Source organism: Lepisosteus oculatus, chromosome 4, assembly GCF_040954835.1.
Source record: "Lepisosteus oculatus isolate fLepOcu1 chromosome 4, fLepOcu1.hap2, whole genome shotgun sequence".
Taxonomy (NCBI): Eukaryota; Metazoa; Chordata; class Actinopteri; order Semionotiformes; family Lepisosteidae; genus Lepisosteus; species Lepisosteus oculatus.
The window spans coordinates 44,280,716-44,295,784 of record NC_090699.1 but is presented as its reverse complement, the minus strand read 5'-3'; the positions used below and the strand labels follow the sequence as shown (position 1 = coordinate 44,295,784).

Here is a 15,069-nt window from a genome sequence, read left to right as displayed (position 1 = left end):
GTAAAAGTGTGCTATGAGCCAACATTCAGTAGGCATATACTAATATTTTTAACATACTGTATATTTGTTATATTAATTTTGGCAATATAATGTTATTATTATTTAGTTTGGGGAAAATGCAGTGGCGATCATCAGGTTTATTGTCCCATTCGAGTGCGAGAGGAAAGTTGTTCTTTATTTTAATACATCATGAGGTGGCCGCTTCAAATCTTGAGCATGAAGCTTTCATCTGTTTAACAAATATTCAATTTAACATCTTTTTAATTCTAGAATTCTATTAAAATAGGTTGTCAGTGTTAACATATTAGTATTATTTTAGTGTCTTTTAACATTTCAATGACCTCTTCTTTACACACCCAATTGTCAATCATATGCACACATATTGCCTTCTCGCATTGCTGTACTGTACTTAAACAGCCGACCTCCCTCTGAGCGAGAGACCTTTTACACACGTTCAGATGTGACGTGCAGCTCTATGGACAGCCAATAACAGATCTGTAACACAGGTGGAAAGTGCCCTGTCAGGAACTAAGCCTGCCCTTCTCCCTTCCCTTCCTGCAGACACTTAGCGCAAAACCCCTTCATCTGTGACTGTAACCTGAAGTGGCTGGCGGACTACCTGCGCTCCAACCCCATCGAGACGAGCGGCGCACGCTGCGCCAGCCCCCGCCGTCTCGCCAACAAGCGCATCGGGCAGATCAAGAGCAAGAAGTTCCGCTGCTCAGGTGGGCCCGGGTCCCCTTCATTCTGCCATCTGCATCCCCTGTCTTTCCTTCCTCTTCCACCTCCCTCTTTTCTCTCTTCCCAGCACCCAGTACCTCCCTTCTTCCTCTTTCCCTCTCCCACACAACCCCAGCAGCCACCCGAAATCTCCTCTCTTCACCACAGCTGTGACAGAAGCAATAGCAGCACATCCCCCCTTTCTGCTTCCCTTGACTTGTCAGCATTAAGAACAGGTGTCTGGTGTACTTGATTTGAAATGCCAGGCAGCTTCAGACTGATCAATACTACTTGAAAAGGGAAAAAAAAACCTGGCTTCCTGCTGGCCCTGTCCCCCAGGCTGCTGAACTGTGCGAATCCAATCCCAGGCAGTGCAGGGGATCTTGCTGGAGGAGGCATTGTAAGCTCTGCTGCCAGGACCGGTCAGAGGGAGTAAGATTAGATTTTTTATTAATGCATTAACACATTGTGAGTCTGGTTTCACATTAACCCCCCCCAAACGCTGACATCACCTCCAAGGCCTTGGGATTGGGTTTCTACTACATTGCGGCCAGAGTTCTCAAAGCCTTTTAATGCCTTTTAGCGTCTTTGTAGGCTGCGGCTTAGCGGGTTGGCATTTGCCTTGCTCGCGGTTAGCTGCTGCTGGTTTACAATGGATGTTCAGCTAATCCCTTCTGAATGTCGGTGCCCCAGTGAATATGCAAGGGTGTTTGAGCAATGACTGGCTGCTCAATTTCGCTTCCTACTGCCCTAGTTTATCACGCTTACCAACCTTCTCACTTCCTGCTGGACTTAACAGCTCTTTGCCAGGTTCTTCATCACCCAGAACCCATGTAAGAAATGGCCACTTGACAGCAGCTTTCCATTTCAGTCTGGAACCATTAGACTATTTAATTTGTTTGTTATACAGCGTTAATCTTGCAGTTAAGATGGGGCCAGTTTGTGGATTCAGAGTGGATATCTCCCTCTCCTCTTGCCAGAGTAACTGCATGAGGTGTCAAGTAATATTTTTTTTCTCTGTTCTCTCCACAGCAAAAGAGCAGTACTTCATCCCAGGTGAGTCCCCTGTCTGTCGGCCGTAAGTTCTCTTTTGTTTCTCTTGCCTTTTCTCCAATTTCCCACTCACTCACTCAGGGAAGCTAGGTAGAAACTGGTCTCCACACAACTCCAGGCCCAGTAAAGCAGTTTTGATTTGTTTGGAATCTCCCCAGGAGTCTCCACAGTGTTCCTGACTTCTCTCTCTCAGTGACAGTCTGTCATCCTGTGGATTCTGTGAGAGCACAGATCCTACACCTTACAGAATAACAATACAGCGATCTTACAGAGCAGGGCTTCCCCGTCCTGGTCCAAGAGTCCCACACACCTACCACAGGTTTTTGTACATGCCAAGCTCTCAGTTTCACAGTGGAATGCTTGACTGACTTAATAATGGATTAATTTTGAACTGTTTGATAACTTCTTGTTGGGTATTGCCTATTGGGATTGAAGGAAGATGTATATTTTGTACACACTTATTTTTGTTTAGTTTAATCTTCCCCCACCTCTTCACTGCTGTTTCATTATTTGTTTTGTTGTAAATGTTCAGCTTGTTTTTTCCTTTGTCTGTGATTCTGTGTACTATAACCTATAAGTAAACTCCCACAATTATTCTTTGCCACCCTACTTTGTTGATTTCTACACCAGCTTCTCAGCAGTAATTTCCATACTTTTTTCTGGGAGATCACCTTGTCATCTGGTTTTTGTTTCAATGTAGTTCTTAATCACAGGATCATTGATTTCAGTTTTCTATTTGGGCATTTTTCCTAATTTGTTTTCAGCTTTTAAGATGTCAGATGGGATTTGTAATAAATATCCACCCTGTACCAACTGCTGAGTTTCAGAACTGCCTTCATTCAGTTATGCTGCCTGAAATGTAACCAATTGGAACTTCACAAAAGGAAAAAAGTGCTCTCTGTGGGAGTGTGATACAGTTTCACTCCCCGTGTTTGTTCATCAACTTATTAATTAATAACTAATTAATTAGTAAGAACTGTTTAGTCAGAAATAACAGCGAGCAATTTGAACAGAGGTTCTAGGGGGTGGAAGTTGTTGGAAACCACAGCCCTGAAATTTCTGATAGCACTGATGGCACTTTTGATAGCGCTGACCGAAGAAACAAATTAGATAAAAGTTTAAACAAACAAGCAGATTTATTAAGCCATCAATTAGCAGTGGCGAATCAGAGCACCGCAAGAACGAGTACCAGTGACCGCAGCAGTCCTCCAGGACCAGGGCTGGGAGCCACTGTTCTACATCACTGCCACTAGGCTATCAGAGCAGTTCCCACTTGCATGTCTTTCTTCTTTACTCTGCTTTCCACAACTTACACTAAAGACATTATCAGATGGGTGGCACAGTGGTACAGGGGTTAACATTACTGCCATGCAGTGCTGGGGCCCTGGGTTCTGTTCTGGACCTGGGATCTTATCTGTGTGGAGTTTGTAATGTTCTCCCCATGTTCACGTGAGTTTCCTCCCAAAGACCAAAGACATACTGGTATGTTACCTGGCTACTGGGAAAACTGACTCTGGTGTGAGGGTGTGCACGTCTGTGTCTGTGTGTTCCCTGTGATGGACTGGCGTCCTATCCAGGGTGTACCTTGTCTTGCACCAATTGCTTGCCGAGATCTCCCACAGCACTGAATTGGCTGAAGTGTTTAAAAAACGAACGAATGGATAATATCAAACAGTAATATCTAAAGCAGCCACTTACATGAACTGGCAATGTAACACAGAACAGTTCCACTAGTTTCTGCAGAGAGCACAAAACTGGGGACTTTGCGCTGGCATCCATAGCTGTTTCCTAATCTTTTAACAAGAGTGCCTGCAGGAAAAAAATTTCACGAGAAAGTGGTAAACTAAGCAGAGTACAGCCCAACACTGGCAAAAAGTTTATTGGAAACTGGAAGGAACCAGGAAAAAAGATGAAAGAGCCGCTTGATTAATGAGCCATCAGTCCTTGTCATACTGAAACTGAAATATTCAGACTCATGCGTCCTGAATATCCAAGAACACTGCAGACAGAAAATGTCAGCTATAAAAACAGCCTGTTAGACAATATAATTGGAGGCCTACTAAAACAACATATAAGATTGTGATTTCATTAACAGCCATTAGTAAAATACATCTAATCCCAAACTAAAAAACAAATGTTTCAATTTCGCCAGATCATTTTATTGTGTCACAGCTTCTGTTCCAAAGAGAAAAGAATGACTTCATACAGATTAAACACATTTAAATATGTGAACATCAGTGTATTCATAGCTTTGGCCGACATGTTCTGTGAGAATGGTGATGATGGTATCACCACTTCATCAAACCAGTAATAGCAGCAAACAGTACAGGTGGAAACAGACAGACACTGAATGGTGACCTTTTACTTGAGGTGATGAAGCCCAAATACTGTGATTTGTCTATCCAAGAGGTTTTGAAGCAGTGTGATTGGTTAAACGACTGTAGCATATTATATAGTGGCTGTAGACAAGGTACAGAAGAGCAACACAGGACCAGAACAGGGATTAAGGCACATTGGAGAAATCTAAATGGACAGGCAACCTGAGTGGAGCAGCATCCATTTCAATAGATTCAGAATGACATGAAGGCCAGAAAACAGAGGCCTGTGAGAGGTTGTGGTGTAGGAAGAACTGAAAGAGCTTTCGGGACTTTCTGAGGAGTGGAGAAATGTCCTTTTCTCTTTTCCTGGCAAGCTCTAAAGGGATCAGGTTTTGTTCTTCTTGCTTTCACTCATGAGCTCCTCGCTACTACACTGGCTGGGTGTACAAAATAGTCAGGGTGCTGCCACCGGCCAGTGTACAGAGGTCCAGTGGAATCAAGGCTCCATCCAAGAGCTCCCGTCTCTTACACTGCAGGGGCTCCTGTTCTGTCTCTGGCAATAAAAGTGAAAAATCCCACTGCCTGAGAAGCAGGTAAAGTGTGCTGTTTGCAGGAGGTTCTGACAGCTCATTGCTTAATGCCACTGCCTCTGTAAGCTTCTCTGCTCTTTCAAAACTATCCTATATCTCTTTGGCTTTGTGGAAAGTAATTAGTCGGCCAAAGCAATCTGTCTTCTCCTCTTTCTTTAAATTCGGAGAGACCTAACCATTTCTTTACTGCCTTTGCATTTTTTCTGCTCCATTAAGCGCCCTTTCAGCATGACTTGGATCCAAAACAATTATAGTCAAGTAACCTCAGCAATCTGTCACTCAGTTTCCTAGGTTACCATGGGGAGCTTGCGGTCAGCCTCTGTAATATTAAAATTTCGATCTCAGTCTCATGTAAAAACACATTTTTCATTTTTTTAATAACAATGGTATAATTTAGGGCGGCATGGTGGCGCAGTGGTTTGCCTTATTGCCTCGCAGCTCAGGGGCCCTGGGCTCTGTTTTGGACCTGGGGAGCTATCTGCACGGTGTTTGTATGTTCTTGCCTCATTCGTGTGGATTTCCTTCAGTTTCCTTCTATAGTCCAAAGACATGCTGGGAGGTTAATTGGCTTCTGGAAAAACTGGCCCTTGGTGTGACTGTGTGCGTGTCTGTCTGCCATGCTATGGATTGACATCCCGTCCAGAGTGAATGCCGTCTTGTGCCCGTTACTTGCTGGGATAGGTTCCAGCTCCCCCACAACCCTAAATTGGATGAAGCAGTTTGAGAATGGATGAAAGAGTGGATGGGCAATGCTTACTCATTAGAAAATATCCCAGTAAATAACAATACTGCAGATAGAAGTGAAGCAACTGTGATGCAACACAAAGTGATATGGAAATGGGGTAGGAAATGAAATACAATAGGCATTCAAAAATCTAAATATAGTCATAACATCAGAGTTCTGCCTGGATCTTGCTCATCAGAGCTTTGTCTCAAAGATGACTCCGTGTACAGTGAAAGAGTGTTTCCCCCACTGTCTCTTTGCCATCTGCTGTCCCTGCGTGTTCTTAATATAACTAACTTTGCCAAGGGCTTGGAGGTGGTCTCCATGCAAACTGCTCTTCAGGCTCTTTGGTGCTATACGGTGTTGTGAATTGTACAGCCCCCCCTTTGCAAAAGCAGAATAATTCAGGGCTATGGAGGTGCGTAGTCTTGGTGTGGACAGACGACCTGCCACTCAAAGCTGCAAATAAGATCAGATCACTTTAGTAGCCCTGTACAATTTCATGCATTAGGAATTTGTCTTTTCACATACCCCAGCTTGCTCTCCAAGAGACACACAGGCACACACAGTCGGGAAGAGAGAAGCTTGGGGTCAGAGCACAGGGACAGCCATTTATATGGTACCCCTAGAGCAGTTGGGTTTAAGGGCTTTGCTCAGGGGCCCAACGAAGTAGGATTCCTCCACCAGCCTTAAGATTTGAACAGGCAACCTTCCAGTCACTGGCTGACCACAGAGCCACCACTCCACCCTTAATGGGTCTCTATACCTTGTAAATAGGCTCAAGGAGTGTCAAATGATTAATCTATTATATTACCAGTGATTGAAATCCCCCTTCTCAAATGAGTGCAATTAGTGATGTCTGGGTGTATAAAGGGCTTTCATTGTGTTAGCTGCCTCATCTAAGGGTGGGTCTGTTATTTTTGTGTGCTGTGTTACTACTGCATGTTAAGCCACAAGTCCGGCTCTATACTGTCACTGGCACTCATGAGGACTGGAGCAGAAGTGACATCTAAAGCTAGACTGGTGTCTTTTAGTAGCTAAGTAATTTCAAATATTGCAATATTTTTAAATGAAAAGTCCTGAAAGCTGGCGAGCTTGCAACCTAGAACAGATTTTGCTAAAAGTTTATGGAAACAAAGAATATAATAATAAGAAGAATTCCTTACAGTTATATACTGTAGCGCTTTTGTGGACACTCCACTCAAAGCATGTTACAGGTAATGGGGATCCCCTCCACCACCACCAGTGTGCAGCCCCACCTGGGTGATGAAACATGATGTGATGCACCAGTACACTCACCACACATCAGCTATCAGTGGGGAGGAGAACAGATTGATGAAGCCAGTTCATAGATGGGGATTATTAGGAGGCCATGATTGGCAAGGGCCAATGGGAAATTTGGCCAGGATACCAGGGTTATACCCCTAGTTCATAAGAAATGCCCTGGGATTTTGAATGACCACATAGAGTCAGGACCTTGGTTTTACGTCTCATCTGAAGGACGGCACCTTTTTATAGTATAGTGTCCCCGTCACTATACTGGGGCATTAGGACCCACACAGACCACAGGGTGAGCACCCCCTGCTGGCCCCACTAACACCTCTTCCACTAGCAACCTTAGTTTTTCCCTGGAGGTCTCCCATCCAGGTACTGACCAGGCTCACACCTGGAGAGCTTCAGTGGGTTGCCAGTTGCGAGTTGCATAGTGATATGGTTGCTGATATTAGACCGTGTACAGACGAGAGGAGACCATTCAACCCATCTAGCCCATTTAGCAGTCATTAGTTCATTGATCCAAGGGTCTCATACTGTTTTTTGAAAGAAGGCAGGATATCGCCTTCAACAACATGGCTGTGTAGCTTGATCCATACTCACACAACTCAGACCTGTTGTGAGTATTGGCGAAATTAATTCTTGGGGGGAAAGATTTGCTCATGTTTCCTCCTTGCTGAGTGTCATCTTGACACTTTTTTGGGACCTTTCCAGGCACTGAGGATACACGTCTTAATAATGAGTGCAACAGTGACCCTGTGTGCCCACCCAAGTGCCGCTGCGAGTCCAGCGTGGTGGACTGCTCCAACCTGCGTCTTACCAAGATTCCTGAGCACATTCCGCCCTCCACCACAGAACTGTGAGCACACCCGCCGTCGGCAGCACACACACTGCAACACACGGCTTGGTGCACCATCGCCTGCCTTTACAGTGAACACTGGAGAATGAAACAAGACCCACACTTTTATGATATCAAAGCCTCTAGGCTTTTTTTGTGTAATTGTTTGCTAAAAAATGTTAATATTATTGAACCTTTTGGGTACAAAAGAGGCATAAAATTAATTTTTATGAGCCATTAAACTTTCATGGCAAGGTTTATTAAGGGACAACTATACCATACACAGAAGCAAGTTAATAAAAGGATGGCGACATTATTTAGATCATTCCTTTAAATCTGTTGTTTATCGGATTCTTGATCATCAGGAATCTTACAGTGTACCTCTCAACCTGCAGCTCCTTTAGCAAATCCTTTAGCAATGGCTACATGGACACACAGTTTTCACTACATTCAGCATAACCGCACTACTTGTATGTATTGCATACACCATGGACACATAGCAGCTCTACTCATATTGAGTTTTATTCCATTTCTATTACATCTATTATTATGTAACCTTATTTTCATAACCTCAATTTTGTGATTTTTGTGTTTTTGTGATTCTTGTGATTTCTGTGATTCTTGTGATTTTTGTGAGCTCGCAGAAAAGACATTTCATTGCCAGCAACTACTGCTGCACGCTGTATTGTTGTGCATTTGATAAATAAATTTTGATTTGATTTGATTTGATTTCAAAGCATAATATTGCACAGATTTCATAGTGATAAGTTACACTATATGGCCTTTCTTTGGACATTGTGTAGTAGCATGTACTAGATAAGGGCAGTTTGGTTATAGGACAATTTCTTGTGTTTTTGCAGGCGCCTGAACAACAATGAACTCTCAATCCTGGAAGCCACTGGTGTCTTTAAAACCCTAACCCAGCTCAAGAAAATGTAAGCATTAGTTTACCTTTATATTGTCCCCGTTGTCTCTCTGCCAAGGCAACAGACATTTTAGTACAGGCTTACAGACTCCAGAGCTGTTGTTACCTGACTACAGGGACTAGTTTTTGACTACGTGCAGGGTACAAGCTACAAACATACCTTAACGAGCAGTGTTTTATAATGTTAGAGCCTGCATAACCAGCTACTGAGTAACACGCCATTTTTGTAAGACTCCAATGTTAAGACAAATGGCACTTAGACAGAGCAGGGTTAATGAAGTCAACCAGGGTTCCAGAATATCTACAGTGATGTTGCTTTGGCAGAACTACAGCTGTGACATCGTTGTTGCACTGTAGCAAGTTTGTTCCAAGTACAGGGTCCTGTCTTCATCAGTCCTCGCCTGCTTGCTGTGCTGCTGCTCATCTGTGCCCCTGTCTCTGCTTCTGCAGTAACCTGAGCAACAACAAGATCTCCGAGATTGAGGATGGGGCGTTTGAAGGGGCCTCCTCTGTCAATGAGCTGCACCTGACCGCCAATCAGCTGGACTCTGTCCGGAGCGGAATGTTCCGGGGAATGGAAGGACTGCGGATGCTGTGAGTAACTATTTTTAGTTTAAACTATACCATGCATTGTAAAAGATAGTGGAGGACCTGCAGCCCTTAAACCACCTGGACAGCTGCTGGGATGTGGCCAGGAGACCTGCGTGAGCTGCTCTCTCAGAGGCCTGCTCTTTGCTACATTTCTTTCAGTGGATCACTGTTCACTGCTGCAGAGTTCTCCCCAGACCATGCTCCAGCTCCCCCACAGAACCCACAGGGGAGGTTTTACTCTCTATGTGATGTGACCCTGCTATGTACTGTCCCTTACTTTGCAGGCTCTGCATCATACTAATCCCACATGCCTGTCGTCGGCTATGATACAGCCCCATCACTCCCTCCCCTCTCTCTCTGTCTGTCTTGCAGGATGCTCCGGAACAATCGCATCAGCTGCATCCACAACAACAGCTTCACAGGACTGTCTAATGTGCGTCTGCTGTCTCTGTATGACAACCAGCTGACAACCATCTCTCCTGGGGCCTTTGACACCCTACAGTCACTCTCCACACTGTAAGCAGCAGCGTGGCAAGACCGAAATAACATTACAGTCCTAATATACACTCCTGAAACACTGTGTCCACCTGTGAGAGATGAATATGTACCACTACACAGATAAATGTGTATAGAAATAAACTGAAACTCAAATCAAATGTAGAATAGAAAGTGTAGGATATGAGTATTAATCAGCTGTAACTATTTCACAACATTATAAAGCAGAACTCTCTCAAGAGACTTTTAATTCTGCTTTGCGTTTTTTCACCCTAATAGAGACTCATAAGCAAGGAATCTGTGCCTTGACTGGTGAAAACTGATTTCACATGCTCAGAATGGTATTTCTCCCCCCCAACATACATGGTGTAAACTAGAAAAAGAATATTCAACTGCTGACAACTGCTTCTTTCACTTTGTACCATAAGTACACACAAGGAAATGTCAAGCACTTCTCAGTTTACATATCTCTATATTTTTAATGTCTTCTTAATGGTTTTGAAATCACATCTTTCTTTCAGCATATTTGCTTTCTTACGATGACTGAGCCACTTTGCAAAAACATTCCTTTTCTTGGTTTGCTAACCTGTTGACCTGACCTTATGACCTGATTAACTCTTGGACAGCCCTGTAAATACCCTGGTTTTGATTAGCTAAGTGTCTGCAGAATACCCACACTGTTCTATATTTCAGACACAACCAGGGATAAAGCCAACTAACTCGTGATTAGACGGGAGAAAAACTACTCCTCTATGGTCAAATTTCATGGCAAATCGAATTGAATCTGCCTTTCAAAGCACAGAGTAACTATTGTATTGATCTGGTACCTCAGGTGCTTCCTCTCTTGTATTTGTAAGACTTTGACACACCACAACCTCACCCAGCTATTCCAGTCCACATGCTAGCCTTTTTGCTCACTCAGTTCCTTCCTTTCCCTGTTACTCTCAGGAATCTGCTGGCAAACTCCTTCAATTGCGACTGCCGGCTGGCCTGGCTCGGGGAGTGGCTCAGGAGCCGCAAGATAGTGACGGGCAACCCCCGGTGCCAGCGGCCTGCCTTCCTCAAGGAAATCCCCCTGCAGGACGTGGCCCTGCCTGACTTCCGCTGCGAGGAGGGTAAGAGCCGATCTGGGGATCTTCAGGTCCTGGCCAATGGGAGTGAGAAAGAGAGCAGACGTTTTCCATCTTAAAGAGGATTGTAGAGATTTTCCCCCTTACGAGTTGAAACGCCTGGAGTTCGGCATAACAAAAAAGCAAAGTTGTTCCATGTTGCAGGGCTCTGGTACAATGACTTCATGCTCCTACTCAGTCTAGGAATCTATTCCATAGGAAAAAATGTTTCTGCATGTTTCTCTATCTCAGGTCCATCTTTGCAGTATAGTATGTTCTGCAGTTTTGAAGAATTGTAAATGATTCCTTGTGGGGAACTGCTGAGTGTCACCAGAGTGAGACAATAGTACTCTCAAGTTCTTTATTGACCTTTTCTGTATGATCACTTCAGAAACGACCTTCACTGACGCATTGCAGGCCAGATCAAAACTGAAGCCTTTATGCGTCCTCTGGTCCTTCTTCAACCTGTTTTATAAATCTTTCAAAACCGCAGAATATGAATTCCAACATGTGAAACTGAAACGCCGTTGGCCCTAGTTTGATGTTTTTTCATAGGGTGTCCACCTGTTAAAATGGAGGCAGGGATGGAGAAGGGCAACGGTGCAGAAATGAAAACAGGAATTCAGCCGTAATCCAGTGTCTTGCAACGCATGCATCTGTTACTGGCAGTGTCTGTGTTTGATGAGAATGTCCCTGGGTGTTGCAGGCCAGGAGGATGCCAGCTGTGTGCCCCGCCCACAGTGCCCCAGTGAGTGTACCTGCCTGGAGACGGTGGTGCGCTGCAGCAACAAGCACCTGCGGTCTCTGCCCAAGGGCATCCCCAGGAACGTCACCGAGCTGTGAGTGTGGGCAGGGGGATCTCGTGGCATCACGGCACGAAGAACTGTTGTCTTCCAACACTTTCCAAAGCCACCTATAGAGAATTCTCCCATTTTCAAACGATCCTTCCTGGCTCAATAAGTATTCGGTACTCCATCAAACGGAAAACGCAACACATATGCACAAAACAGGCCTTGTTGTGTGGTGCACACTGTGTGGTTCACCAAACCGGTGTCTGGGAAGAGTGAACTCCTCCACTATTGTACATGTGGTGACCTGCTGCTTATCATCCTACAACAGAGCTCTGTAGTTTAGAGTCACTGACTTCAGATGGCACTGACATTGTGCCAATGGCTTCTGTGGAATTTTAGAAGCAAAAATGGAATTGTTTCCTTCTACAGTATTTCTTCTTTTACTTTTCATACTTGTATTAATCAGTTTCTAGGGATATTATCCTAGGAATTATCTGAGAAAAACAAGACCACAGAAGAACAACAGAGGGTCAGAAGTATGTTTAATCACAAGGCACGTCCCAAAAAAGGGTCCCTCAGGTCCTGGGACTGTGGCAGTGAACTCACACTTTGAAGCTGGAGGTTGCTTAACTAAATGCACACCTTCTGGCGAAAGTATGTTTTAATACCAGGGTCTTCACAAACAGGCTGTCACCGCCTCCAACTTTCTTTCCTGCTCCTGTCAGGATTGTGGTTATTGACTCATCCCCAAGGCTTGTCCTTCCTGCTGTGTCTCACGCCCCCACACCTCTGTCAATCCCCTCACTGTCTGTGGGCTGGGCTGTCATTAAGGAGCTCAGGAGCCTAAGATGGGTGGCGGTGATCTCGGCCAGGTGTGCTGCCCCACTTTACACTTTCATCTCTGCAGTCTGCATCCGCCATAGAAATGAAACACTGTCATTAGCCACATAATTCTGTGCCCAGGACCCTGAGGCTGTTTGCAATAATTAGCTATGGGCCTGAGTGTGCTGTCTTTAGATGCACAGGAGGGCACAAGCTTACTTCACCTATCAAATTCCCAGGATTCTGTCTGAGAGCTCCTGTGACTCACTCATTCACAGCCATATCCTGCTGTGTGTGAGACCACTGGCCCCTTTCAGGGACATGTGAATGAATAAGGAGGATGAGCTGCCAGTGGGGAAGAGGAGCCACTGCTGTGACATTCACCCTCACGAGGGGGTGTGTCACAGTAGAGCGAGCAGAGAAACACGCTACCCACAGGCCTGTTCCCACTCCGGCCACAGTAAACATTCATCTACTGAGCAACAAAGTACCCCTGCTGTTTGACTGCCAGTGTGGGGAGCCACAGCTATTTCACTGGTAGTTGTCTAGGTGACCAAGATGAATTAAGGGGAGACCACAAGACTTTTCACAGGGCAGTCATAAAGCTCACTGTGTTTGAAGTCTGACCCTTCGCAGCTTCGCTGGCAGCTCCCCTTGGTGAGAGCAGGAGCACAGAGGTGACTGGGAGAGGAAACTTGTCTTTGTCTGAGCCTTGCATCCCTGTGTGTCAAAGGCTGACAAAGCAGGAGGGAGTGAAGTCCAGCAGATGAGGTTTCACACCCTCTTTCCTCTTTGAGCGAAAACGTAAGAGAAAAGTATGAATTGTTCTCAGTTTCTTGCACTGAGTATTTCCAACAATTTAAAAGGCATAGCCAAGGAATTTAGCAGTGGTGTTGTGGCCGAGAATCGAACGTACACTGTGACCTGTCCGCAGCGGTGGGATACAGTAAGTTTGACTGGTGGGCACAGTGAGGTGGACATTTCTTTTAATCGGGTAAGCTGGTGGCAAAAGTAACCATCCTGAAATATTGAGAGGGGTTAGCTTTCCAAAATGCAGAGTAGTTCATTAAAGCCTTGGCTTGCAGGATGTAGTTTAAAGGCATGCAAAATGCCATTCAGCACAGACTGACCATCTTTCTGTCTTGTAAAAGATGCACAGGAGGGTACAAGCTTGCTTTACCTATCACACTCCTAGGATTCTGCTTTGCTGAAGAAGCTTGCTACCATGCTGTTTGTTGAAGTAGCTTTTTGGCTTTGAAGTCTTTGACACAATTCCTTCAGTACAGAAGGCCAGTGCCTTTGAGGCAACAGAAACTCCATTCTTGGTCTCACTGTGTAGGACTAACCACTGTGTCTACTCCTGCATTCCAGAAGGGCCAGGGACACACATCGCTTTAATAAGCACCTTGGCTCTTACAATGTCTCCCATTCCTGTTCAACCGTCTGTATGGCCATGCGGCCCCGCATGATGCACAAGGTTGAGACAGCAGCTGCAGATGTACAATTGATATTATTATAATTGCCAGCATCTGCACTTACTCTGCTAATCTGTTTCATCTATACAATAATGGCACGATAACTATATGTAGGAGTTAATGTAAAGGATCACACACTTGCGCTCCCAGATTAAATCCAGCTGTTTGTTTTTCTGTGCAGGTACTTGGATGGAAACCAGTTCAGCATGGTGCCCAGAGAATTGTCCACATTCAAATACCTCCAGCTTGTGTGAGTGTCGGACACCTCAAAGGCAGTTTCAGCTGGCACGCACTGTTTCTCTGCTTTGGCACTTTAGGTAACAAGTATTGACAGAGCTTCACCTGTTTCCTTTCAGGGATCTGAGCAACAACAAAATCAGCTCCCTGACGAACTCCTCGTTCGCTAACATGAGCCAGCTCACAACATTGTAAGTGGGATTTCAGTGATTGACAAAGTTCCTGAGATGGTTCATTTTGTTAGTTGTTTCTTGTACATCATTAAGGTGTAAATAAATTTGTGCTTACATTTCGGCTGATAGAGTCAACAGGTCAGTCAACTGCCTGGTTGTGCAAGCAGCTTGGAACATCATAAGAGTATTAGACATTGAAAACATTCTGTGACCAGTAAACTAAAAAAGAAGCTAGCAAGCTGTTGAAGACAGAATCAGTCAAGACATTTTTCTTCTCTTCAAATCAAGAAAGAGTCAGGCTTAGATTCATGAGGTGTTATGACTTGATGGAGCGTTTTGTTGTTTTACAAAAGCTCAGCCCAGCTTCTTGCTGAGTGAAAATGAAGGCCGTTGCCAGCAGGTGATAGAGAGTGGAGTCGTGAGTGTGTAGCGTTGGCTGAGCGTGTTTATCTGTTCTCTTTTTTATGCAGAATCCTCAGCTATAACTCCCTTCGCTGTATCCCAAGCCTGGCCTTCGGGGGACTGCGTGCACTGCGGCTGCTGTAAGACCAAACTCCCTTTTCATCCTCATACTGTACGAGCAAGGGTTTTCACACTTTTTTAAATATTTTTTTGCTACACTTATATTAAGTTCATCAGAAGATCAGTGAATAGCATGACCAGAAAAGAGTATGTTCAAGTCCCAAATGCTGACAGGGCACTCCAGCCTGATAGCCCTTTATTGAATGGGAATAACCCATAGGGAGAGGCTAACACCTGCAATGGAGAAGTACACCTGTTCAAAGCTGTCTTTCTGAGCAATAGGAAACTGGAACGACTGGATGTGTTGTAGGCCGATAAGGGCAACAACTTAACCGGTCATATTTAAATGAGAAAGAGATCATAATTATGCAAGATGAGACAAATGACACAAACACAATTGGTCATAGGTCTTAC

The 15,069-nt window shown here is 44.7% G+C and overlaps 1 protein-coding gene across 2 annotated transcripts in view; it reads left to right on the top strand.

Moving 5' to 3' along the window:
- Window positions 1-15,069, top strand: part of LOC102686747 (slit homolog 1 protein) — a 152,307-nt gene that overhangs the window by 112,801 nt on the left and 24,437 nt on the right. For both annotated transcript variants that reach the window (XM_006630917.3, XM_015347701.2), the window contains exons 14-24: window positions 562-725; window positions 1,753-1,776; window positions 7,392-7,536; window positions 8,376-8,450; window positions 8,891-9,034; window positions 9,404-9,547; window positions 10,475-10,641; window positions 11,342-11,474; window positions 13,905-13,973; window positions 14,080-14,151; window positions 14,604-14,675. In XM_006630917.3, coding sequence (XP_006630980.2) covers window positions 562-725; window positions 1,753-1,776; window positions 7,392-7,536; window positions 8,376-8,450; window positions 8,891-9,034; window positions 9,404-9,547; window positions 10,475-10,641; window positions 11,342-11,474; window positions 13,905-13,973; window positions 14,080-14,151; window positions 14,604-14,675 — 1,209 coding nt within the window. The remainder of the gene's footprint in view (window positions 1-561; window positions 726-1,752; window positions 1,777-7,391; window positions 7,537-8,375; window positions 8,451-8,890; window positions 9,035-9,403; window positions 9,548-10,474; window positions 10,642-11,341; window positions 11,475-13,904; window positions 13,974-14,079; window positions 14,152-14,603; window positions 14,676-15,069) is intronic.